At 42.2% G+C, this 27293-nt stretch overlaps 1 protein-coding gene across 1 annotated transcript; it reads left to right on the forward strand.

The window, feature by feature from the left end:
* Positions 1 to 3593: 3593 nt before the first annotated feature.
* LOC115171185 (heparan sulfate glucosamine 3-O-sulfotransferase 2) lies at positions 3594 to 21526 on the forward strand. Its single transcript, XM_029727761.1, has 2 exons — positions 3594 to 4922; positions 20494 to 21526. The coding sequence occupies exons 1-2, from the start codon at positions 4387 to 4389 to the stop codon at positions 21110 to 21112; spliced, it is 1155 nt and encodes a 384-aa protein (XP_029583621.1). The 5' UTR covers positions 3594 to 4386; the 3' UTR covers positions 21113 to 21526.
* The last annotated feature ends 5767 nt before the right edge of the window (positions 21527 to 27293 follow it).

Here is a 27293-nt window from a genome sequence, read left to right on the forward strand (position 1 = left end):
TGTGAGAGACTTAGGAAATCGATAGATGAAAATTGTTTTGATTTGAACAACACGGGCAAAATGTCAGCAACAATTAGCTGAGTCAGTGGCTGGCAGGCAGGGAAATGGCCTGCTGTTCAATGGCCTTTAGCTGGGTTCTGGCTTGTCTATTATTCTGTTTCTATAGATCAGAAAGCAGAAACCAAGATATTTAAAAAACAAACAAATAAATAAAACCCTCAGACAGGTGCAGTTAAATGTGTTGTTTTATAGGGTCAGCCATAGTAGTACAGCACCCCTGGAGTAAATTAGGGTTAAGTGCCTTGCTCAAGGGCACAGACAGATTTTTCACCTTGTTGGCTTTGGAATCAAACCAGAAACTTTTCTGTTACTGGCCCAATGCTCTAACCGCTAGGCTACCTGCCACCCAAATGATGTGTGTACAGTACACGGAGGTCTGCACAAAGTCATAGTTTAATGTTTTACTGTTGTTGGCTGAATTTGACAAGTGGATTGTTCATAATTCCATGAAAAAAATCCATGTAACTGTATACGTAGCACTGACTAGTGGTGAAGAAATCAAATAGGTTCATATGAAAACACATTATTCAGCATCAGCTTCACATAGGGCTCTTATTGAAAATGTATCTACAATTGTGCGGCATATGTCATACATTCTCCAGTACATAATGTCACGTTTTCCACTCTAGGTAGCACCCTTAGTGTGTGTCACATTCTGACCAGTAAAGGGGTTATTTGTTATTGTAGTTTGGTCAGGACGTGGCAGGGGGTATTTGTTTTATGTGGTTCGGGGTTGTTGGGTTATGTTATTATGTAAGAGGGGTGTTTGTTTAGAGTGTTCCGGGGTTTTTGGGCTATGTTCTATGTTAGTATATTTCTATGTTTTTCTAGTCTTTCTATTTCTATGTTTAGTTAATGGGGTTGACCTTCAATTGGAAGCAGCTGCTCCTAGTTGCTTCTAATTGAAGGTCTTATTTAAGAGGGGTGTTTTTTCTATGGAATTTGTGGGTAGTTGTCTCCTTGTTTAGTGTTTGTGCACCTGACAGGACTGTTTCGTTATCGTCGTTATTTTTGTATACGTGTTTGTTTCGGTTTTCCCTTCTTTCTGCCATTAAAAAAGATGAGTATACATATTCCCACTGCGTTTTGGTCTGATCCTTACGACACCCGTTACAGTGTGGGTGGAGTCATTTTCTCTTTCAGACTCCAAGTGATGCATGCAGTCAAGTCTGTGATCTCATTATGGCTGAATGATAGCATGAAAACACATTAAATTAAATTAACAGATGTGCTATGGACAGTAAAGTAAAGAGTGAGGAGGACAGCTCAGCTCGATGCAAAAGGTAACAGAAAGGGCAGCCAGCAGTTTGGTGGAGTGGTTTGCTTAAATATGTAAAATCCTCCTGCTGTGCTGCATACTGTACAGTATCATGGCGGTGGAATGCAGTAGTTTATCCCTGTTCAACAACAACAAACTACATCAGACTTCAATAAAACACAAGCTGGCTAATCATTTTTTCTTCAACTTGGATAGCTCATTTATTTATTTACTGTATATATGGGTGAGGGATATTGTGTCATTGCATTACAGTTGTCACTGCAACTGCAGTTTCTCCCAAAGGGTATAAACAAACACATTCAAAGTTATCTCCCAATGCAGAAAAGCACTAGAACATGTGTGTATCTTAACGCTCATTGTAACTGTGTGACAATCTCTCATTAACAGTATTCAACAGGAAAAAAATTACTACAATAACATGGAAAATGTCATACATAATCTATACTGGATAACAGTATTAAGTTCCCTTCATGCACTGCATTGAGACATCTGTCCTTTTTACAGCATTGGGGTACAGGAGTTAGAGCTCAGAGCAGCATACAGTAGAGAACAGTTGCCATTTTCAGCACCATGGACAGCACAATGCACATTATTAGAACTGTGAACCATTTTCAGCACCATGGACAGCAAAATGCACATTATCACAACTGTGAACCATTTTCAGCACCATGGACAGCACAATGGGCAGTATAAGAACTCTGAACCATTTTCAGCACCGTGGACAGCACCATGCACATTATTATAACCGTGAACCATTTTCAGCACCATGGACAGCATCTTAAGTAATGCTGTGGGGAAAATGTCTTCCTTCAAATTATTGATTATCAAAGACTGATAGGACATGAACCGTCAGCCACCAATCCTTACTACTCCCTCAGAATCTGATGATTAGACCTAATTTATTTGAAATAGGAGGATTTAGAACCCCCGCTTTTTATCCGTGTGTATACAGAGACCTACAGTGCCTACTTTTCCAAATTAGACATTGAGACTCATTATGAAATAGAAAGCTAACTGTGATGCAAGGAATACAGCCAGAGAGGACAGGCTTTAAAAATTCCCTTTGCACTGTTCTGTGGATTCTTTCAATATTAACAATTCTGCTAGATGGAGGTTGAGCTATGAGGACATGAGTCCAGAACCCAGCCTCAATACAACAGTCCTCCATCATTCTAAGAGTGATGAACCTACATGACCAGTACAAACTGAGCAGTACACAGTTGGGTAATACTGTAGAGCTCCCTTAGACATGACTGTAAAGCATTTGCACTTTGAAGCCCCAGGGTTCTCTCTAGCTGGGCTGGAAAGGTTAATGAACCCCCCTACGCCTTGCTGTATCAATGTCATATTACTGGGGACTGTGCCCCAAATTGATCGGTGGTCCCTAATCACATTTCACTAATAGCAGGTTCAGCCCCATGGCAGAGCCACAGAGTGAAACAGAGAAACAGACTCGCTGGTGCCTCGCTAATTTGGAAAATCTAGTCTTTCACTACTCCAACGTTCCCTCTCTGCTCTGTGAGACTGGAAGAGCATCCACATTAGCTGAGTAAACTGATTCAAATATGCTCAAATCATGTAAAGAGTTATTGTGAGCCATTACATTTGCTGTTTGGTTTTCAAGTAATGATGCTAAAATGACTGAAATAAAAAGCTGTGATGGAATTGTGGAATAACAAACATGTGTGTGTTTGTATTTGTGTGTGTGGATAAATATTTTGATTCTTATACTTACTTACAAGCCCTTAACCAACAATGCAGTTTTAAGAACGCTTCTTTTTCGTAAAACTGCATTGTTGGTTTTAAGGGCTTGTAAGTAAGCATTTCACTGTTGTATTCGGCGCATGTGACAAATAAAATGTGATTTGATTTGATGTTGTCTGGTGGGTAGACTGCATGGCTTTACTGGATAACATATGCTCAATGGGTGTCCTTAGGTATGACACAAAGCAACATGTTTATCTCCTTGGCTACAGTGCAGGGCCCCAGAACACCCATCTGTGAGAGAGCGCATAGAATCTTGGAGATTTCACCTGTTCAAATCTAAGCCTTTTATGTCTCAGACTAGAAATATTCAGTCATGTCTGTCAGTTTAGAATGTTCGTGAAAGCAGAGATCTGTGCAACAGCTTGGAGATTCAGGATTAAAGATAATCTTTGTTGTGTACTTTCATGATTGAAAGGGAGCAATTAATGGCCTGCCATTGTGCAATTCAAAGTTATTTTCTGAATAAAAATGCTTGATGTCCAATGAATTCGAATTGGCTACAAGAACACAAATTCATGTGAGTTATGTGGAAATATTCACACACAGGTATCCACTGCCAACTATATATGTTGTATGTCTCTATAAACTAGGCTACCAGGAGTATTCCTTTAAAAAGTTAAATGCATGGAGAATATGATCATATGAAGAGTGACGTCAGACGGCATCTTTATATATTCATCATCTGTCCCTGACTGCCGCAACGGAATTCTTGAGAACTTTGAGAAAGCAGCCAAACATGAGCTGAACATCGCAGATCCCGTGAAGGCGAGGCTGAGGCTTCGCACGGATTAGAGTCAATGGCAGATTACACCGTGCCTTTTGGAAGAGATGCAGATTTGTGGATTTCGGCAGGTTTCCAAAGTCACTCATTATTATCCAACGAACGGCATATTTTACCCAGACCAACGGATTGAGGAAAACGAAGAATGGGATTGAGGATACCGACTCCATGGGGGTTTACGTGTTTCGACAAAATATTATGCAATTAGTTAATATTACAGATGCAATCATCCTACCACTCAAACTATATGAACTCATTTAGGCGGGATCATTCTACTTTTTCCAAGAAAATGGCTGAAATCAATTTATTCCAAAGTTATCCAACAATTGTTTAATTGGAAACGATGCAAATTGTGCACAGGTAATTTCTTGGAGGAACATTTACCTGGTTTTCTGTCGCATTGGGATGTTGGCAGAGACAGAGTCCTGTTCCACAGGGAGACACCGCAGTCCAGGCGCAGCACAGAAGAAAAACATGCAGTCCCTTGACCCATGGAGATATGGCATATAGGTTGATCTCAAACCGAATCGTGCCATCTTCAAACAGGTTGAGCAAACGATTTATTTTTATATTCACCATTTCATTGTCCTTCACATATTTATGCTACAGCATACTGTTTTGTTGTGGTACAATCATGCCAACCCAGAGTTATGAGGAAAAAAGGTGCCTCCATCACAAGAACGTAGGAATCAAAAAACTTCTGCAAAAAGATTGCACCGCGGACAGGAGGACTGCTCTGGATGAGACTTTAAACGTGGCACTCACTCACCAAGGATCAAGTCATGCTCGCAACCAAAGTAGAAATTCTGCCTTGCCCATCACTCACAAGCGGAGTATTGCCCCATCCGAATATAATATTACTGTTGCACAGAAATATGGAAACAAGAAGTTACCTAACGCGCTAATCGTCGGGGTGAAGAAGGGCGGCACCAGGGCGGTGCTGGAGTTCATTCGAATTCATCCAGATGTGCGCGCGCTTGGAACAGAGCCCCACTTTTTCGATAGAAACTATGACAGAGGATTGGACTGGTACAGGTACGAAATGTCACGTTGATTTAAATATATAATAAACTAATTTGTCTGTTTATGATATATTTCATTTTCAATATTTTATTTTTTGAACAAGTGCATGCCCCATACGAAGGAATTTGTCACAATAAAACAGTAGGCTTAGGCTGAGTAGTCTTATGACTTCTTACAACCTAATGTATGTAGGCCTGCCTATGAGATAATATAGATATGCTTGGGTGTATTGCCTCGGTATCCATTATATTGTAACGCTTATCTCTGGCATTATTAGTCAACTTTAAAAGTGTGTACCAGAGTGTATACTTGACTGTCCCACGATTGTCTTCATGAAAGTCCATAATGTTTTTCATGATCATTAGGCTAATCACGTACCTTGTGGGATGGAATAAGTGTGCAGTATATTCCCTCCTCTCTACCTACCACTCTTGTTGAAATTGTTGATAATGATCACTTAGAGATCCTTTTTCATAACACAATACAGCAGAGAACACTCATAGACACACTGAGTATAGCAAACATTAGGGACACCTTCCCAATATTGAGTTGCAGACTCAGTTCATCGGGGCCATGGACTCTACAAGGTGTCGAAAGCATTCCACAGAGATGTTGGCCCATGTTGACTCCAATGCTTTCCACAGTTGTGTCAAGTTGGCTGGATGTCCTTTGGGTGGTGGACAATTTTTGATACACACGGGAAACTGTTGAGTGTGAAAAACCCAGCAGCGTTGCAGTTCTTGATACAAACCGGTGCACCTGGCACCTACTACCATACACCGTTCAAAGGCACTTAAATATTTTGTCTTGCCCATTCACCCTCTGAATGGTACACACACAATCCATGTCTCATTTGTCTCAAGGCGTAAATGTCCTTCTTTAACCGTTCTCCTCCCCTTCATCTACAGTAATTGAAGTGGATTTAACAAGTGATGTCAATAAGGGATTATTGCTTTCACCTGGATTCACCTGGTCAGTCTATTTCATGGAAAGTGCAGGTGTTATTAATGTTTTGTGTTCTCAGTGTAGATACACTAGATGACTGAAAATTATGTAGACACCTGCTCGTCGAACATCTCATTCCAAAATGATGGGCATTAATATGGATGTTGGTCCCCCCATTGCTGCTATAACAACCTCCACTCTTCTGGTAAGACTTGCTTCCATTCAGCCACAAGAGCATTAATGAGGTTGGGTTGCAGTCGCCGTTCCAATTCATCCCTAAGGTGTTCGATGGAGTTGAGGTCAGGGCTCTGTGCAGGCCAGTCAAGTTCTTCCACACTGATCTCGACAAACCTTTTCTGCATGGACCTCGCTTTATGCATGGGTGCATTGTCATGATGAAAGAGGAAAAGTTTTTCCTCAAACGGTTGCCACAAAGTTGGAAGCACAGAATTGTCTAGAATGTCATTGTATGCTGTAGCGTTAAGTTTTCCCTTCACTGGAACTAAGCGGCCTAGCCCGAACCATGAGAAACACCCCCAGACCATTATTCCTCCTCCACCAAACTTTATAGTTGGCACTGTGCATTGGGGCAGGTAACGTTCTCCTGCCATCTGCCAAACCCAGATTCGTCCGATGGACTGCCAGTTGGTGAAGCGAGATGCATCACTCCAGAGAACCCGTTTCCACTGCTCTACGGTGGCAAGCTTTACACCACTCCAGCCGATGCTTGGCATTGCGCATGGTGATCTTAGGCTTGTGTGTGGCTGCTAGTCCATGGAAACCCATTTCATGAAGCTCCTGATGAACAGTTCTTGTGCTGACGTTGCTTCCAGAGGCAGTTTGGAACATGGTAGTGAGGGCTGCAACCGAACAGATGATTTCTTCTCGCTACGCGCTTCAGCACTCGGTGGTCCTGTTTTGTGAGCTTGTGTGGCCTACCACCTTGCAGCTGAGCCGTTGTTGCTCCTAGACGTTTCCACTTCACAATAACAGCAGTTGACCGGGGCAGCTGTGGCAGGGCAGAAATTTGACGAACTGACTTGTTGAAAGTCAATGAGCTCTTCAGTAAGGCCATTCTACTGCCAATGTTTGTCTATGGAGATTGCATGGCTGTGTGCTCAGTTTTATATACCTGTCAGCAATGGTGTGACTTAAATAGTCAAATCCACTAATTTGAAGGGGGGGGGGCACATACTATATAGTGTAGTTTGTGAGATAATTGATCTAAAGCTTTGATTTCTCAAGGTGTACAAATATTTCGGAATACCAGATTAAAAGAAACACTCAGACCGAAAGCAAATGGAATTGTAAGCATTACAAGTAAATCATGCCCCAAATCCAGGATGAAGTTACTTTGGCTTGATACCCAGGTTGAAATGCCACAGTATAGCTGCAGTGTCGAATTTCAGTAAGTAAACATGCAGATCAACGGTAATAGATATTTTCAGGGGCAGACTTTTAAGAAACCCTCTCCAGCAGAAACATGGCTAATATTGATTAGTGACCTCGGATAAGGTAGGACTCCTCCTGCCTTCCCTCTGACGGGATGCCGCTCCAGTGTACATCGATGAGACGGGACACTGGCGCTGTCTCTTACCTTGGATAAAGAAGTCCATAGGAGAGTAATAGCCTTTTCTCATTATTGTGCCTACCCAAACAGTACCGTGCTGGCTTTTATATTTTCCTTTCACATGATCCTTTCCAGCATGGCCAGATCCAGTAAATCTCAGCTCAGCTTGGCTCAGTTGTGTGACTCTGCCTGCTCTCATCCCTTGGCAGCCGTAAGACCATTGCTGAAGATGGTACCTGCATGCCTAAAAGCAGGCATTACACAGGTGTCACATTCTCCTCTTTGACAGAACATGGTGCCTGTTGAGTGAAACCGTGCAGGGAACTCTCATGGGTCGAATCTACACTTAGCTGAGAGAAAAAACCCACTGAAACCAAGAATGTGCCATTAGAAAGTGTTCTGTTCTGTGGGAGGTTCTGTCAGACAGGCCACTCTAGTGAAATCACCCAGCAGCTCTCCCTAAGCCCAGATAGTTGTGGTGTGTGCTCACTGTCCCATCGCAGTGTGAAGCCATTTATACCTGCTGTGTTTAAGTCAATTGAGTCAGACTCACCCATGGGGAGCTGCTTAAATCAATAAAAGGGACTTGGAGGCATTCAGTTCAGGGCTGAGGACCCGACGTAGCAGTGCTTTTTCATGCACTTAGCTCTGGAGGTTAAGAATAGGCCTATAATATAACTGAAATAATGTTAATATTAGACTAAAAGAACAGTGGGAAGTTTGTGTGCAGTAGGCTTGTGCCAATATAGTGCCAATATTAGCAGATACTGTATTCATGTAATTAGTTTCACATTAATTATTAATTACACATCCACACTTACGTACCCACCCCCATCCATGCATGCACACACACACACACACACACACAGGCTCTAAATTCATCAGTACTATTTGGGGACTGATTAATTAAAATGCCACAGAGGCCAGGACCTAGCAATAGTTTCTCTAATCCCCTCTGAAAGCAATTTTAGTTTAGCCACTGACATCTTGCAATAAGAGCCACATAAATGCCGCCAGTAATGAGAAAGATAAATTGGTTGATTAACGTCAGAAGTTCCATACAAATCACCTTTAATAATGTTCTTTAAGAGAGTCTTATTTTTCATTGTATTTCAGTCCAAGACATGAGACACCATCCATTTAAATGTAATGAGTGTTTGCTAGATTAGTTCACCTCAGTCATGGTGGCTGAAACTTCATGCAGACTAGAACTAATACGACCTGGTCTCAGCATTAAATAATACGATTGTCACCATCGTCTAATGAGGCACTGTGATAGACTGTCCTCTATTTGTATTCTTTTTAATTGTGAATTACTTGCATAATCCAACTATTTTCACCCCACTGTAAGTGACAGACCTGTGCGACGACAGTGAAATGGTGGTGTTCATTACTTGATCTCCAGAATAGAATAAGACCCATTTGGCCTCATTTGTGGCAGCAGGTAGTCTAGTGGTTAGAGTGTTGGACTTCTAACCGAAAGGTTGCAAGATCAAATCCAAATCTTTGAAAGGTTCAAATCCCTGAGCTGACAAGGTAAAAATCTGTTGTTCTGCCCCTGAACAAGGCAGTTAACCCACTGTTCCTAGGCTGTCATTGAAAATAAGAATTTGTTCTTATTGACTTGCCTAGTTAAATAAAGGTAAAATAAAAATGTAGATTGCATGTGAGTGTCTCTCCATCCCTGTGACTATATAAGGGGCAGCTGAATCATACATCATACTGCAACCAACTCCGCAACACTTTGTGGACGCGTTTTTCAATTTTCGCACACGATCAAAAGAATCTAACAAATCCGCATCACTACACACCATCGCCATCAGAACTTAAAAGGGCATCTCAGCTCTACTGATTTTACAGGAGTCAGACGCACATCAAATAGATTCCCTGAGAAGTGTTCAAATTGTGCAAGAGGCCTCGTAGAATCTGCTTCAGCCAAGAGTATTCTCCAGGTCCACTGTTAATTGGCTCAGGGAGGATACTGAGCCCTGGAACTCTAACGTCAGAAAGGTTGACGAGGACAGAAAGTTGTCTGCTGCTCATTTAACGGAGGGAACTGTGCATTCCATTGGCCCAGGCATCTCTTTTCACTAGTAATGAGGACTCTTAATCCCGATATAGCTCAGAAACATGTAGCAGTTAACATTAATTACAAAAACAACTCCTCTCGGGAATATCCCCCAAAGACACCATGGCAGAGTGTGGTTTTGGTATTAGGATTTTGTATTGAATAAGTCATTAGCTGGAGTTGCCAGCAGCAAGAGACAGAGATAGTGGTGTTGTGAGTTTCCTACTCAAAGAGACAGGGATAGAGACTTTACCAACTGTAGGTAACCCAGCTGTACATATCATTAAGAGCTGTTGAGAATGGTAGACCACCCTGGAGGCAAGGCCACACAAGGACATTATTCTGAGAGATGGAATCTAACATGGCCGACACCATGCCTAGCAATGTATAATGTGATTAAATAAATGTGTAGTTTTAACTGTAGTAAATTGAGTTTGATTAAATGGGGATATGCACAACTCTGTTCAAACTGTTTTTCCTGGAGTCTAGTCTAGTTAGTAAAATACATAGTATACACGCATCAAACAATTTCCGGAATGATAATGGCGCCGAAGGAGATGGCCGGCGTTTTACGATCCCATAACCAATTGTGCTATTGTGTATGTTTTTTTTGCATTATTTGTAACTTATTTTGTGCATAATGTTTCTGCCACCGTGTCTTATGACCGAAAAGAGCTTCTTGATATCAGGGCAGCGATGACTCACCCCGTACTGGAGGAATTCTTCTTCTTCAACGAGTTGGACAGGAAAGATTTACTCCAGACACCCGACAAGGCCCTCATCCCTGTCATTCTCAGGAGGAAAAGACGGAGATATCGTGGACGACGGTCCAGGTTTCTTGTAAGGATCTGTCGCCGAGAGGATAATCTACCTTTACCATCGGTCCTATTAGCCAACGTACAATCAAACGATAATAAAATAGACAAACTACGAGCACGTATATCCTACCAACAGGACATTATAAACTGTAATATCTTATGTTTCCACGAGTCGTGGCTGAACGACGACATGATTAACATACAGCTGGTGGGTTTCAAGCTTTTTCGGTAGGATAGAACAGCGGCCTCTGGTAAGACAAGGGGCGGCAGCCTATCTATATTTGTAAACAACAGCTGGTGCACAAATTCTTAGGAAGTCTCGAGGTTTTGCTCGCCTGAGATAGAGTATCTCATGATAAGCTGTAGACCACACTATCTACCAAGAGAGTTTACATCTATATTTTTTGTAGCTGTCTATATACCGCTGCAGACTGATGCTAGCACTGAGACAGCACTCAATGAGCTGTATACGGCCATAAGCAAACAGGAAACGCTCATCCAGAGGCGGGGACTTTAATGCAGGGAAACTCAAATCAGTTTTACCTCATTTCTATCAGCATGTTAAATGTGCAACCAGAGGGAAAACATCTCCAGACCACCTTTACTCCACACACAGAGACACGTACAAAGCTCTCCCTCGACCTCAATTTGGCAAATCTGACCATAATTCTATCCTCCTGATTCCTGCTTACAAGCAAAAACTAAAGCAGGAATCACCAGTGAGTCGGTCAATAAGAAAGTGGTCAGATGAAGCAGATGATAAGCTACAGGACTGTTTTGCAAGCACAGACTGGAATATGTTCCTGGATTCTTCCGATGGCATTGAGGAGTACACCACATCAGTCACTGGCTTCATCAATAAGTGCATCGATGACATCATCCCCACAGTGACCGTATGTACTGTACATACCCCAACCAGAAGCCATGGATAACAGGCAACATCCTCTTTCAAGGAGCGGGGCTCTAACCCGGAAGCTTATAAGAAATTCCGCTATCCCCTCCGACAAACCATCAAACAGGCAAAGCGTCAATACAGGATTAAGATTTAATCGTACTACACCAGCTCCAACGCTCCTCGGATGTGGCAGGGCTTGCAAACTATTACAGACACAAACCTACCAGAAGAGTGACACAAACCTACCAGACGAGCTAAATTACTTCTATACTCGTTTCAAGGCAAGTAACACTGAAACATGCATGAGAGCACCAGCTGTTCCGGAAGACTGTGATCACACTCTCCATAGCCGATGTGAGTAAGACCTTTAAACAGGTCAACATTCACAAGACCGCAGGGCCAGACGGATTACCAGGACGTGTACTCCAAGCATGCGTTGACCAACTGACAAGTGTCTTGACAGTCTGTAATACCAACATGTTTCAAGCAGACCCCCATAGTTCCTGTGCCCAAGAACACTAAGGTAACCTACCTAAATGACTACTGACCCGTAGCACTCACATCTGTAGCCATGAAGAGCTTTGAAAGGCTGGTCATGGCTCACATCAACACCATTATCCCAGAAACCCTAGACCCACTCCAATTTGCATACTGCCCCAACAGATCCATAGATGATGCAATCTCTATTGCACTCAACACTGCCATTTCTCACCTGGACAAAGGGAACACCTATGTGAGAATGCTATTCATTGACTACAGCTCAGCGTTCAACACCATAGTGCCCTCAAAGCTCATCACTAGGCTAAGGACCCTGGGACTAAACACCTCCGTCTGCAACTGGATCCTGGACTTCCTGACGGGCCTCCTCCAGGTGGTAAGGGTAGGGAACAACACATCCCCCATGCTGATCCTCAACACTGGAGCCCCTCTGGGGTTTGTGCTCAGTCCCCTTCTGTTCTCCCTGTTCACTCATGACTGCATGGCCGTGCCACTCCATGGCACTCCAACACCATCATCAATTTTCCCGATGACACAAGTGGTAGGCCTGATCACCGACAATGATGAGACAGCCTATAGGGAGGAGGTCAGAGACCTGGTTGTGTGGTGCCAGGACAACAACCTCTCCTTCAATGTGATCAAGACAAAGGAGATGACTGTGGACTACAGGAAATGGAGGACCGAGCACACCCCCATTCTCATCGACAGGGCTGTAGTGGAACAGGTTGAGGGCTTCATGTTCCTTGGTGTCCACATCACCAACAAACTATCATGGTCCAAACACACTAAGACAGTCGTGAAGAAGGCATGACAAAGTCTATTCACCCTCAGGAGACTGAAAAGATTTGGCATGGGTCCTCAAATCCTCAAAAGGTTCTTCAGCTGCACGATCAAGAGCATCCTGACTGGTTGCATCACTGCCTGGTATGGCAACTGCTCGGCCTCCAACCACAAGGCAATACAGAGGATAGTGCGTATGGCCCAGTACATCACTGGAGCCAAGCTTCCTGCCATCCAGAACCTCTATATCAGGCGGTGTCAGAGGAAGGCCCTAAATATTGTCAAAGACTCCAGCCACCCTAGTCATAGACTGTTCTCTCTGCTACCTCACAGCAAGCGGTACCGGAGCGCCAAGTCGAGGTCCAAAAGGCTTCTTAATGGCTTCACCCACAAGCCATAAGACTCCTGAACAGCTAATCAAAGGGCTACCCAGACCCCTCTTTTACGCTGCTGCTACTCTCTGTTTATAATCTATGCATAGTCACTCTACCTACATGTACATTTTAGCTCAATTACCTCGACTAACCACTGCCCCTGCACATTGACTCTGTATCGGTACCCCCATATATAGCCTTGCTTGTTATTTTACTGCTGCTGTTTAATTTTTTGTTACTTTTATTCAAAAGTTTCATTCATTTTTTACTTAACTTATCTATTTTTTACTTAACACTTATTTTTATTTTTTTCTTAACTTCTTAAAGCATTGTTGGTTAAGGGCTTGTAAATAAGCATTTCACTGTAAGGTCTACACCAGTTGTATTCGGCACATGTGACAACTAAAATGTTATTTGATTTTGAATATGATTTGTATCCTTGCAAGCAATATTCCAATGTTTCCTAACTCTAGCATATGCCAGGTGTCTTTGGAACCATTTGCATTTCAACTAGACTGAATGAAATTTTGCAGTGTCTCATTATGCGTTGGTAATGTTTTCCATTATTCCCTGCAGTTCAGCAGAAAGCCTTTTGCAAAGACAGACAAGGGGAAATGTGACAGGAGGAAACAAGTTTAAACTGAACAGGATGTGAGGACAGGCTGACATGCACTGAAATAGTTTTGTTTACACTGTGTTTCTTTGAAATTGGCAGCTGAGCTGCAGTTAATTCATCTGAAACATTTACACAATTAACTGAAATGCTCATCTGAGGATGTGCAGCTTGCCAGCCATGGATTTCGGGGTCTTCCTGAGAGTGTCTTCATTTTGGGATAGTTGGACACTTTCCCACATCAAAGTCAGACACAGTAACAGCATTTGGTTCGCCTTAATTCAATGCTTTATCGCTTCAGGAGAGCAATTGTCTCTCAACATCCTCAGTGGATTATAATATTCAAATGCGCTGTCATTTCTGTGAAACATAGTGCACAGACAACACGACTAAATCAGACATCTTTGAGGTCAGACTGATTCTGATTCTGAAATATTTGTTTCCCATACAGACAAACAGGACAGTCCTTACGTAAAAACATAGTTCACTCTGGAAAAGATTGATAAGGTGTGTACACAACAGATCAGAGCTTTGTTTCAAATTGAATTAGACCTGCTGCTGGTTGTCTTGGCAGTTGACTCTAACTGATTTCTTGGTCTAGTTAACCAACCAGCTGACCTGGCTTCAGTATTGCTGTCTGGGACGTTGCTCGGTAACTCTTAATTGACTTCCATTGAGACCAGCTTCTGTCGCTGCTGACTGGTGATTAATGCTTGGACGTCATCCCAGCAGAAATGGCAGTGAGTGAAATATTAATAAGATAATCTTTTCCAGTAGAGACAGAATGAAGCTATTTCCTTCGTACCAGGCGAGGGGAGTAGACTGCGGTGATGCGGTTGTATAGAGACTCTGGTTTTATTACAGCATTGTGCATTATAACACGTGAAGCTGTGTAATTGCAATCTGGGCTGTTCGCAACCGTTAACATAACATGGTCTGTACAAATTAACCCTCCTTGTGTCATTGAAGATATGACGTAGCCATACCTTAAACATAGACACATAAAGTAGTTTGTAGCAATACTCTATAATGATTTAAAAGCTTTCTCACATACTGGTATTACCTGTCCCTGAATCCTATAACCTTAGATAGAGTATTCACTGTATTGTTGTGAAATGTAATACAAATTAGAAGATGAAAGGCTTCAGAATGAAAGCAATGGATAAGAGTAGGACTGTCTATGTGAATGTGAATATAATTCAGGCCCCGGTAATAGAGGTGCCGTATGTGAGAAAGCTTTGAAATACACATACAATACTGTGTAACACCATACTTCAACAACATGCTCTTAGCATCCACCAAGAAAGCAATATAGACATGCTCTAAATCCCAGGCTTTTCCTTGCACTGATCTCACTTCATCTTACGTTCTACAGATCACTTGGAAGTGACCATGATGAGCCATGGCGACCTTTGTCATAATTTAATCAGGAGCTTTTCCAAATAACCCCCGCTCGAGCCGAGGCCATCCCAACACCACATATAATGGACACGTTGAAGTCACCATGCTCCCTGTCCCTGGTTAGTAGACAGTAACTCACAAGCTGTGTGTTGTATAATATGCAGGGTTCATTATTAGTCTGTGTGATGACAGACACGCTCTGCTCTGCCAGAGATAGGGGCCACTCTCTAAATCTCTCCGTCTGTCTGTCTGTTGCATGGACGCTGCCTGCTTGTCATGATTGATGGTTTCCAATTTAAATCCCAATCAGATCTGGCCCTCGCATTACTGTCCAATCCTCCGACTCATCATAAAGCTGGGTAATTAGTACAATGAGGCCTAGATTAATTCTGTTGAAAACAGTGTGTCACCGCCACAACCTTTCTACTGACAGTGGATGATAGCTTGAACATGGAGGACGTGAATACAACACTGAAGAAGCCAAACAATATCCACAAAGCAGTGGAGGCTGCTGAGGGGAGGATGGCTCATAATAATGTCTGAAACAGAGCAAATGGAATGGCATCAAACCATGTTTGATGTATTTGATACCATTCCACTGATTCCGCTCCAGCCATTACCACGAGGCTTTCCTAACCAAATAAGGTGCCACCAACCTCCTGTGCCACAAATGTTTGAGATTAAACAGAATACTCCATGATTGAGTTTTTGATTTAGCCACATCAATGCCTGACTCTGTACATCTATTGAAAGATGCTATGCTACGTTTTAACTCAACCTTAGAGATGCTACACGTGTTCTGTACATCTATTGAAAGATGCTATGCTACATTTGAACTCAACCTTAGAGAGGCCACACGTGTTCTGTGCGTCTGCCATCACACACATTCCATTTCGTCCACATCAGAAGACCTGCTAATGACCATACCAAAGTTATGTATACGCACTACTGTGGTTCACGAGCAAATATTTACTGAGGACTCTTATAATGCACTCAATTCCCTCTTGATTTGAAACATCAATGAAGTTCCACTGGTGAGGTCTGGGTTAATTGATTGTGCTGAAGGAGATGATCCAAAGCTGACCTTTACCTGCTGCTACGGTGTTACATGTCTGATATAGCTGGTGGCTGGGTGTCTGTACAATGTTGACTTGCTCAGCGGAGTCACGTTAGCAGACAGGGAACTTGGCACATTCTTTAGCACTTTTAATGTTACAGTATGCCAGACATGATTTTTAGGTGTTGGTCTCAACACATCTGTCAGGGGGGGTATGAAATACACACGTGTGTTTTTACTGGTGAGGGGGGAATTGCTATCCCTTTGCAATCTTGTGAGCACTGGGCACATTTACAATGTTGGTATAGATCCTCCACACCTCGGTTCATTTTAACAGAGTGATTAAAATGTCACAGCCAAGCCTGTAACACATCCTGACTCCTCTCAGAGCTTCACCAATAACCTGAACAGGAGACGGCTGTAAATTACTCCAGTCAATTTAGTTCCAGCTCACAGGATCCGGATGATGATCAGAGCAGGGAGCCCATCCATCTCTCTACAACTTTGATTCATGACACAAAATGCCAGTTACTGCCAGCTTTATAGATATGTGTGTGTGGGTGTACTGTATGTGTCAAAACGTGTGCAATGGCAGTACAGTTCCACATTGTGTGTATACCTTCCAACTATATTCTCATTATTATACCTTCTAACTATATCTCATTATTAATATTTTACTAATGGTTAATTCTACAGAGTTATCTGATAGGATTTACAATATATCATCTACCAGCATTCTCCACTGTAACTTAGTCCCAGAGCTCCACACAGCTCGTCGGTATTGAGAGCTGGAGTGATCATGGTGACCCTATCCTTTTGAGAGTAGGCCTATCGAGCGACAATGAAGGCTTTCAGAAAGCTGCGCTACTGAAGGTGCTCGCTGTTCTCTTCGAGCACCATAGGGTGTCAGGACAGAATACACTGCTGCTAAATGGCTTACAACATGTCACAGTAACCTTGGCATCTTACAATTACAGCGAGAACCTCCTGTCCTCTCTTATGCTACAAGCACCTCCATTGAAAAAGGCAGGCATCTAAATACAGGAAGGCCAACGCAAATAGCAACTGGCAATTAATGTTAGTGGAAGTTTCAGGTGTGATATCAGACCTTTGCATGGTGCCATTCCTAATTTCCCACTGTGGTGGTTGTGTTTTCAGTTAAGCAGTCAGTATGCTCATATAACTGTTCTTCTCCCCGATTTGGGTATTTACATAAGAGGAAAATGGAAGATGGCACTTTAGTTGTCATGGGCGTCGTAAGGATTGGACCAAGGCGCAGCGGGTAAAGTGCTCATCTTCTTAATTTATTTAAAGATAACACTTGAACAAAATAAACAAAACGACGAATCAGTTCCATAAGGCAACACAGGCTATACAGGAAAACATCCACCCACAAAAACACAAGTGAAACAAACACAACCAAATATGGCCTCCAATTAGAGACAACGACAACCAGCTTCCTCTAATTGGAGGTCATTACCAAAAACCCAATATAGAAATAGAAAACTAGATATAAACATAGAAATAGATAACGTAGAACCTAAACCCCAAAACACCGAAACACACAAAACAAACACCCCCTGCCATGCCCTGACCAAACTACAATGACAAATATCCCCTTTACTGGTCAGGACTTGACATTAGTTAAATATTAATGAAATAATTATTGATGAGAAGCAGGTTTATATTCTGGTCAGTTTAATGTTTTGTAATCATGTGGATGGACTTTAATTTATAATATTCAATATCTGTAAAACAAATGTTAGTTCAATAAAAAACTACGAAGAACAGCAGGTGGACACTTTATTTGATCAATGTAATATATTGTAATTATTGCATATTTTTTTCTGATTAGACCTGAGAGCGTAAATTCATTTTTCAGATACATGACGTGAATTAAATCCCTGCTGAAATGAGAATGTGTGCACAACATGAAGGCCTGCACTATGGAAGTTCACATCATGGTAATGCAAATTCCACCAATTTAATTAAAATCAGGTTAACAAAACAGTGATAAAGCTGTCCCTGACAAGTTGTTGACGTTTAATGACGAAGAGAAGGGGGGAATAATTTAAAGAGCAAATGTACATGCGTATCTCATCACTCCAATCAAGAACAAATAAAGTTTGATTCAAGCTAGGTTTCTGTTCTACCAAACCCGGGACTCAGCAAACCCAGTAGATAATGTGAGCATGTCATGTTGTTCTTGTGCTCCCCAAAATGCACATGTTCCTCTTTAGGCAGTGGATCATTGTTGTACTGTACTTGGAAAATGGAGAATGTAATTGGTTGTGTGAAGTAAGAGTATCCCATGAATTATATGTTCCATTATGGCTTTTCTATGGAAAGCTGCACAAAACCTTTTTGTGTCCTGGTCTCATCTGAAACCTTGGTGGATTAAATAAAGTTATAGGAGTTGATGGATTGTCTTTCATTCCTAATCGACAAGAAATGCACCTCTTTGTGGCAGTTGGGAAATGCTACAAAGTACGGCCGCTAAAGCTAGTACAGCACCAACACTCCTTCTCATCAGCAAAAAAGTGACAATTTCAGAATTTGTTCACACTGCGTTCTGCTCCTGCACCAGGCACCAGTGGAAGTGTTAGACTGTCAGTAACACCATCCTGGGTGTTGGTTGGGTTGATTTTTTAAAAGGTTTATGTAATATGCCTAATTGAAGCTATTTATTTTAACAGTGTTGGTAAGAATTGTCAAACAGAAAAGGGTCGCGTTTGAAATGATATAACCCAACAGTGTTGGAATGTCTGTAGCTTTCTCCATGAGATTATATAGGTTCCTAAAATTCCATCAACTCAATAATACATGTATGATGATGGAAGTGTGAAGAAAGAGGAATAATATGCTATACTATAGGTTAAGGTTGATGATGTAACTAAGTTCGGACTCCATCACATAGCACCTGAGATATAGTAGCATGTTTTTAGCGTACGGTAAAGCTGTTTTCTGGGGATGGTGCTACTGTTGTTCTGTTCCTTCCATCCCATGGAAGATTATTGATTGCCTGTGGCGCTAAACTGGTAAGGCTAACTGAGACACCCAGCAGAACAGCACAGGATTCATAAATCAAGCTAAACTGATCAATATTTCTCAGACTGTTAAGGTACACTACATGACCAAAAGTATGTGGACACCTTCAAGTCAAACATCTCATTCCAAAATCATAGGCATTAATATGGAGTTGGTAGCCCCCTTTGCTGCTATAACAGCCTCCACTCTTCTGGGAAGGCTTTCCAATAGATGTTGGAACATTGCTACGGGGACTTGCTTCCATTCAGCCACAAGAGCATTAGTGAGTTCGGGCAGTGATGTTGGGGCGATTAGGCCTGGCTCGCAGTCGGTGATCCAGTTCATCCCAAAGGTGTTCGATGGGGTTGAGGTCAGGGCTCTGAGCAGGACAGTCAAGTTCTTCCACAAAGATCTCAACAAACCATTTCTGTATTGTCACGCTGAAACAGGAAAGGGCCTTCCCCAAACTGTTGCCACAAAGTTGGAAGCACAGAATCATCAGTCACAGACATAAAGTTACTATTTTATTTACTGTATCAGTTTTAGTGCAAGAATGGTTTTGGGAGAAACTGCTCGATGCACTTTAGGTGGGATCTATCCATATTAATGTTCCAAAGTTTCTAGGAAACAAGGTCCTAACCTGGAGGGAAGAAGCATTTTACTGGATCTAGAGCTTGTATTATGGATACACTATGGGAAAGCCCAGTAGCCTAGAGGTTAGAGAGGTGGACCAGAAGCATGTTGGGAAAGCCAGAAGACACATTTCTGTTCTAACCAATGGACAATAATGTTGTATTCAAATGTAGGTTGTAATTGTATCTTAGAACTATTCAGGCCTCCTGGGTGGTACAGCGGTCTAAGGTGTTACTACAGACCCGGGTTCATTCCCGGGCTGTGCCACAACCAGCCATGGCCGGGAGTCCCATAGGACAGTGCACAATTGGCGTCGTTAGGGGAGGGTTTGGCCGGTGGGGCTTTACTTGGCTCATCGCTCTCTAGTGACTCCTTTTTTAAATCCAACTTTTGCGTAACCCAGGTTTTAAACAGGATTGATGCATTTCTTAACTCCCTTTGCTCAAATCATGAAAGGAAATTCCCAGAGCAATGCCAGTCTCTACATTTTCTTGGAAAATATCAGAACACTAGTCTTTACTTTGCTATGCATAGATTCCGTAGATATGAGAAAAACTTTACAAACATTTTAAGATGATGACCTATTTAGTGTGACCCAGATTCTCCCAAGTATCTTTTTCTGTTGGATGTCCTTAATGCAGGTGATTGTGATTTATGAACACCAGTCTAAAATGTGATTGGATGATTTCCCTCCAGCCCTCAGCATCACTGTCACCCTGGAGATAGGGAACAGGAGTTGTTTTCATGAAATCTTTTCAGCTATCGAAGTGGATAACAATTTCTGCAAGACAATTAAATTGCTTTACTATTCTATCCCCTTCTAGAGTACTAATACAATGGATTTCAGGCATAAAAAAATGCATTTTAAATCAATGTTTTTCTCTTTCTGTCTTTCCCTATTTAGAGGACTAATGCCACGGACTCTAGACAGCCAAATCACCTTGGAGAAAACCCCCAGCTACTTTGTGACACGAGAGGCTCCCAGACGCATCGCCAATATGTCCCCCAACAGCAAGCTGATTGTGGTGGTGCGTAACCCAGTCACCAGGGCCATCTCAGACTACACACAGACTCTGTCCAAGAAGCCGGACATCCCCACCTTCGAGGAGCTGGCCTTCCAGAACCGGAGCCAGGGTCTGGTAGACACCTCATGGAACGCTATCCGCATAGGGATGTACATCCTCCACCTAGAGAACTGGCTGCAGTACTTTCGCCTCTCCCAGATCCACTTTGTGAGCGGCGAGCGGCTGATCACAGACCCGGCGGGGGAGCTGGGCCGAGTCCAGGACTTCTTGGGTCTCAAACGCATCATCACAGACAAGCACTTCTACTTTAACCGAACCAAAGGCTTCCCTTGCCTGAAGAAGCCGGAGAGCAGCAGCCAGCCCCGCTGCCTGGGCAAGTCAAAGGGTAGAACTCATGTTCAGATAGACCGGGAGGTCATTGAGCAGCTCCGGGACTTTTATAGGCCTTTTAATATCAAATTCTATGAGATGGTGGGACAAGACTTTAGGTGGGATTGAGAATATGATTTTAAAAAAGCAGGTGATATGTGTTTATTGAAATGGATACCTCAGTGGAGTCATTCGAATGAGGACACCTTAAAGTAAATCCAATTTCTCTTCATGTTTGAAAATACAGTGCGAGTTTAACAAGGTGTGTGTAATCTGCGTTTAACTTTAAAACCTTTGATATAACTTCCTACTTTAACATCATGCCGGTTGTGTTAACCAAATAAAATAGAAATATATGCTGCCATGCCATTTATTCTCACAATTAGTATTTGTCACACACTAAATTGTGTTTCTTCACAAAGGCCTGTTACTTTTACAACACTGTACCATGTCAATCGTTCCAACTCAATGGACAACAATAAAGAGTATAGAGACAGCTGAGATTTGTTGTAACATGTCTGTCCTATGCTACAGTATGATCACAGACATGACAAAGCTATAGTATGTGAACTTGGCATAAAATGTGTATCATAAAGGCATTCTGGCAAGTTAAGATAATATAATGAATGTAAAAACGGTTAATGGATGCCCTCACGCATTTTATCGTATCAAATCATGGGCATTATGATGATAATTGTAAGCATTTGTCTTTTCAGAAGAGGTGGAGTGTAATGGAAAGACATAGAAGAAGACGTGGAGTTGAACTACAGAGCAAAGTGAGCTCTTCATCCAAGGCAGCATGTAGAAAAACAGCAGATGTTTTTACTCTGCCTTTTGCGAAATTAGGAATGGCTTGATTAAAGAAGCTAAACTAAGAAGCTCCCAAACAAGCAGATTCAGACTGAATAATGTAAGTTGAGTACTGCAGTCTTGGTTAAATGTTTTAAGGCAGAACTTGTGCATTAAACATTGCCCAAACAGTACATAGAAGCACACAAATTACAGAGCATTACATCTAATTTAACCCCTACAAACCATTTGCAAATTTGGGGATGTGATGTAATAAACGCCCAGTATTCCAAGTTTAATTGCAATCATTAGGGTTGTAAAATAACCACCTCCATGTAACATAGACGCATAGAACCAATGCATATTTTACATATTTATTACATATTCATAGCAGCAGCATAAAAACTGTGCTTTTCCTTCCACGGCATGTCCTTGGTGTAATGAACACGAGGGGAGGCAGAGAGCTGGTTTCAAGCGCAGGACGCAGCAGGTGTTAATTGAAAAGCACCACAGGAGGAGGCAGGTAGCTGGGTCCAGGGGCAGGCAGAAGGTCATACACAGGGGGTCCAAAAGGGCAACAGTACAGGCAGGGAAAAGGCTAGTAACGTAGTCCGGGAGATCAGGCAATAGGTTGATAACAGGAAATCCAATAGGCTAAAGTACAGGCAGGGAATAGGCAAAAGGCATCGTTAGTGAGGCAGGCAAAAACTATCATACACGGGAGGTGTAAATCACGGGAAAAACAGAGTTCTGAAGACGTTTGTCACAAAACAAGCAATAGCTCACAGTGATGGGGTGCAAAGTACTGAACTAAATAGTGTGTGATAATGACATACAGGTGTGTGAACAGGTGATTAGAATTCTGGTGACTGGGATCTGGAGAGTGAGCTGCGTTCAGGGGATCAAGGTGTTTGAGAGTGTGGGCTGGGAAGTGAGCTGCGTTCAGGGGACCTACGTGTTTGAGGGTTGAGTTGGAAGCAGACGTTACACTTGGGCCATAGCACTATTTAAAATGTCGCTTAGGGCCCCCAAAAGGCTAGGGCCGGCTCTGACTGCATGTGTGGGTATGGATGTGGGTATGCAGACCTGCGAGCCACTGCGGCCCCTACCCCCATCAAAGTTGCCCATCCCTAATTTAAATTGACATTTGTGATACTCTCCATTAATTCTTGATTAACCTGCCAATGCTTGTCTACCCCTGCCTGCTACTTTGTGAGCTACCACCGTACACACTGATACGCTGAGCAGTTCAGCAATGAGCTCAACTTTATCTAACCACAGTTGATTACAACTTTTTTTCCTCCAAGAATGCATGTGGCTTGACTACAGAGCACTGAGAGCAAGTTATTTCCCGGTTTGGTGCGATTGAATTGCAGACAGAAATAATGATCCATCCTGCACAAAGATAACAGACTTATGGGATTTCTAGCTGACTTGTAGCAGCCATGCAAGAAACAGACCTCACATAATGTTTATGGGTAACTAATCCCAGATGGTTGTCAGTAAAGAGGAGTGTGTGAGAATGCATCACCATGGTAATGTACAGAAATCTGTCTACAGCCTGAAATCTAAGGCTCATATATTATTCCTTGTGTGTGTGTTCTATTTCTTCCCTGTCATTCAAATAGACTGTATTGACAGCGAACCTCAGAACTGTCCTTTAGCCACTACAGTCAGCATAGTGAACTGGTATGGTCATAGGCAAAATGTCATCTTTCCCAGGCCTACTCTACTGTGCTCTCCACATCAGGTATTGAATGGACATGATCATGGGAGAAGTAACAGTCCAATTACCTCCGATGGCCAGCCTAACCTTCAAAAGAAATACCAAGCAGCAAACAGGCTGCTGTTGTAAATGTCATGAACTTTGAAAAGACTGAGGCAAGTTTTGCCACAGCATTTACCAGGCAATGTCAAGCAGTACATGACGCGATCAATTCCAATGGATTCATTGTTTCATTTCGTCAAAACCTTGCACTGTCAGGACAGCTTTTGAATAAAAAAACAATATACACGCAGGACAGCATTTAAGGAGTCATTATTTTCAGAGTTGATACCGGTTTACTGAAACCTGTTTTTACCTTACCTGACAGGAAATCCCATTGTGATTTCAAGGGGGACCCGAAACTTCATGAACTTTACAGAATTGATGTCTGCTCTCGGCAGTGTTAAATAAACAACTGTTAAAAGAGAGAAATTAAGAGGCTTGTACAGTCCCAGGGTGTGCTGTATGCTCATCTCTGAAATTATATTGGTTATGAGACATCAATAATGGAAAAATGGTTGCGGGCACTAAAACTTCTAAGAGGAGAAAAAGCGTGTTCAAATAATCTTAAAAGTCAGGCTTATACATAAATCTTTTACATATTTATTGGTCCATTAGCTGACGGCTGGGAGGAAATGTATGGGGAAATTTATAAGGGCACAAGGCGAGACCCAAATGCAGACACGAGAGGCAGATGGTTTGAGTCTTTGATATTTATTACATCCAAAAAGGGGTAGGCAAGAGAATGGTCGTGGACAGGCAAAAGCTCAAAACCCGTTCAGAGTCCAGGAGGTACAGTGTGGCAGGCAGGCTCAAGGTCAGGGCAGGCAGAATGGTCAGGCAGGTGGGTACAGAGTCCAGAAAACAGGCAAGGGTCAAAACCGGGAGGACTAGTAAAAGAGAATAGAAAAGGCAGGAGCACGGGGAAAACACGCTGGTTGACTTGGAACATATAAGACGAACTGGCACAGAGAGACAGGAAACACAGGGATAAATACACCAGGGATAACAAGCGACACCTGGAGGGGGTCGCTTGGACAGGTGAAACTGATCTAACAAGGACAGGTGAAACTGATCTAACAAGGACAGGTAAAACTGATCTAACAAGGACAGGTGAAACTGATCTAACAAGGACAGGTGAAACTGATCTAACAAGGACAGGTGAAACTGATCTAACAAGGACAGGCGAAACTGATCTAACAAGGATAGGTGAAACTGATCTAACAAGGACAGGTGAAACTGATCTAACAAGGACAGGCGAAACTGATCTAACAAGGACAGGTGAAACTGATCTAACAAGGACAGGTAAAACTGATCTAACAAGGACAGGTGAAACTGATCAGGGTGTGACAAAATTACCTGAACTCTAACCTATTCTCTATCCGAAGTTTAAGCTTCAACTGAGCTAGGAATGACTTTTTAGACAGATTTGCAGTTTATTCTGCTGATTGTCTGTTGTCCTATAGGCAACTTTACCATGCCCTGCAATATTGGACTTATGTGGTGTTGGCCATTCATACAACATACTGTACAGTAGATTATGTAATGTCAGAATTCACCACACAATAGGTCACTCCAGAGGCGTACCATCCCCAATGATTATAGCATTTGGGAGGTTCCCACTTATAAACCAGATGTTTCAGCTTGAAAGGTGAGTGTTACTCAGTTCCAATTTACATCTACTGTAGCTGATCAGAGGAGCATCTGTTGAGGACTGAACTAGCCGTTTCTGCAGTCCTTACACCAAATGAGTTGCAACTCATCTTTCTCTCTGCAAATTCACAAGAACTTAGTTCAGATGAGGCCAGGTATATTTAGATATTTGTGGCAGGGAATGTTTAGCCAGCTTGTTCAGTGTTGGTTTGGTTCTAACAGCAATTATACAGAAGCTGGAGACAGAACTTTTTCTCAAAACAGGAAATTGAAAGTATGTGAATTGATATTCAATGTTCACTCTCTTTTACTTTAGAAGAAAACAGATCCACCTTAACCCCTTTAACCTGGGTTGTATCCAGATGGAATGATTCAGCATTTACATGGTCTCATAATTGTATGTAGTTCTCTAAATGAATCACCGTAACACTGTAGGGTGCACAATAAAACTGGTGACCAATGCACTGCCGGGAAATGTAACCCTTTAAATAAATATGTAAGTCTGAACATATGACTATGGTATCTCCTCCCTCCCCCCTCTTTTCTCAGCAACTTGGATTATTCCGTATAAAAGTTAATAGTCTTGTGGTATTTATAGATTATTTTATCGGAGACATCACCTTCTCTCTCCTCCTAAGGCAAAGCCATAGAGGATAATGAGGATGTTTCTTTTCTCCGTAGTACAATAAGGAAGCAATATGGATGATTTATATGGTGGCAGCAATAACCCCCTCTCCAAGGAACTCTCATTAAATGCAGGAGATGGCATGTGAGCAAACCTCTACGTGCATCAACAGTGCATGAACCCCTATAATTCCCCAAGGCCTTCCCTGAGAACACATATTTGCTATGCTTTACCTAAAGGGGATAGTTGATATCATAAGGTGTACAAAATAAGTGCAGATATTTCCCAGACAGGAGTGATAGTGGATAACACATTTGTTATTGAGAGGTTTGGAAAGGAAGCTGTGTGGATGTTACTGCTTCATAGTTGATGTGCTCTCCACCTGACAGGCTGAACGCCAAACTAACGAAGACCAATGCCATTAAAACTGCTGCAGAAAGTCTCATCGCCTTTGATCCTGTCAAGCCCTGTACGTGTAGTGAGAAGAAAAGACAAAATCATATGGATACACACACTCCATGGTATAGTAAAACATCTTTTGATTCTCTGCATTCTGTAGAGACCCCACACCTAACGGTATAAATAAGAATCTATTTTCAGGTTGATTCCAGAGTTAAAAAGTTTGTTGGTGAACGTCTCTGCCATATGTCTCTCAATAGACTTTTCCTGGACTGTGGCCCCTCTTAACTGAACAGGAAACGCTCTACCTTGACTGGTCTCATTTCTCCGTAGCCTGTTGAACATGCAGTAAGCTGCCTGACCTTGGAGAAAGGTCAGTCTCAGGACAGGATTTCAGGAGCCCAGTGTGGCTAATTAGCAACGAGCTGCAACATTGGAGGATACCAGCTTCCTGGATAGCTACAGTACCACCAGCCATGGGTAGACCTCTGGAGGTCACAGCCAGCTTGTCCCAGATTCATGCATGTGTAGCCATTTGCATTCTCTTGTACTCATACCCCTCTGCATCCCCTCAGGATCTTATACAACTCAACTGACAGTGTACTGTATAGTATGTGTACTGGATGTACTGTACAGGATATTAGGATGTGGTCAGAGCCAGGTACATTTAATGATTGGGTAGATATTGATCCCATTCACATATCTTGTTTGCATGCGGACCAATCCTTCCGTCATTACTGATAGTCAAAGCAGTTTTAATTACAGTATATTTGAATGCTCTGACGATATTCCAGCATTTTTTATTAGTTTTTCTCGAACATGCTTCACAGATATTGGTTACAATTGATTTGATGCATCTTTTATCTACTCTGATTTCCTTTTGCTGAGATCTTTAAATAACAACCTTTCATTTAAGCAAATCATTATAATCCAAATCACGTATTACTTTACAAGCACACGTATAATCATGAAATTCTCAGTTGTATTTAAAAATTACTACCTAGAGCCTATTTGTTTGATGCTGGGATTCTCTGGGATTTACCGTAGTACCAATGCCAAGGACATGTGCTCATTTGAAT

This window comes from Salmo trutta, chromosome 32, assembly GCF_901001165.1.
Source record: "Salmo trutta chromosome 32, fSalTru1.1, whole genome shotgun sequence".
Taxonomy (NCBI): Eukaryota; Metazoa; Chordata; class Actinopteri; order Salmoniformes; family Salmonidae; genus Salmo; species Salmo trutta.

Bases quoted from the DNA above. Each gene is read 5' to 3' on its own strand.
- LOC115171185 (XM_029727761.1), top strand. From the start codon at position 4,387: ATGGCATATAGGTTGATCTCAAACCGAATCGTGCCATCTTCAAACAGG. The intron at 4,923-20,493 runs GTACGAAATGTC...TTCCCTATTTAG, and splicing joins AGAGGATTGGACTGGTACAG to AGGACTAATGCCACGGACTC.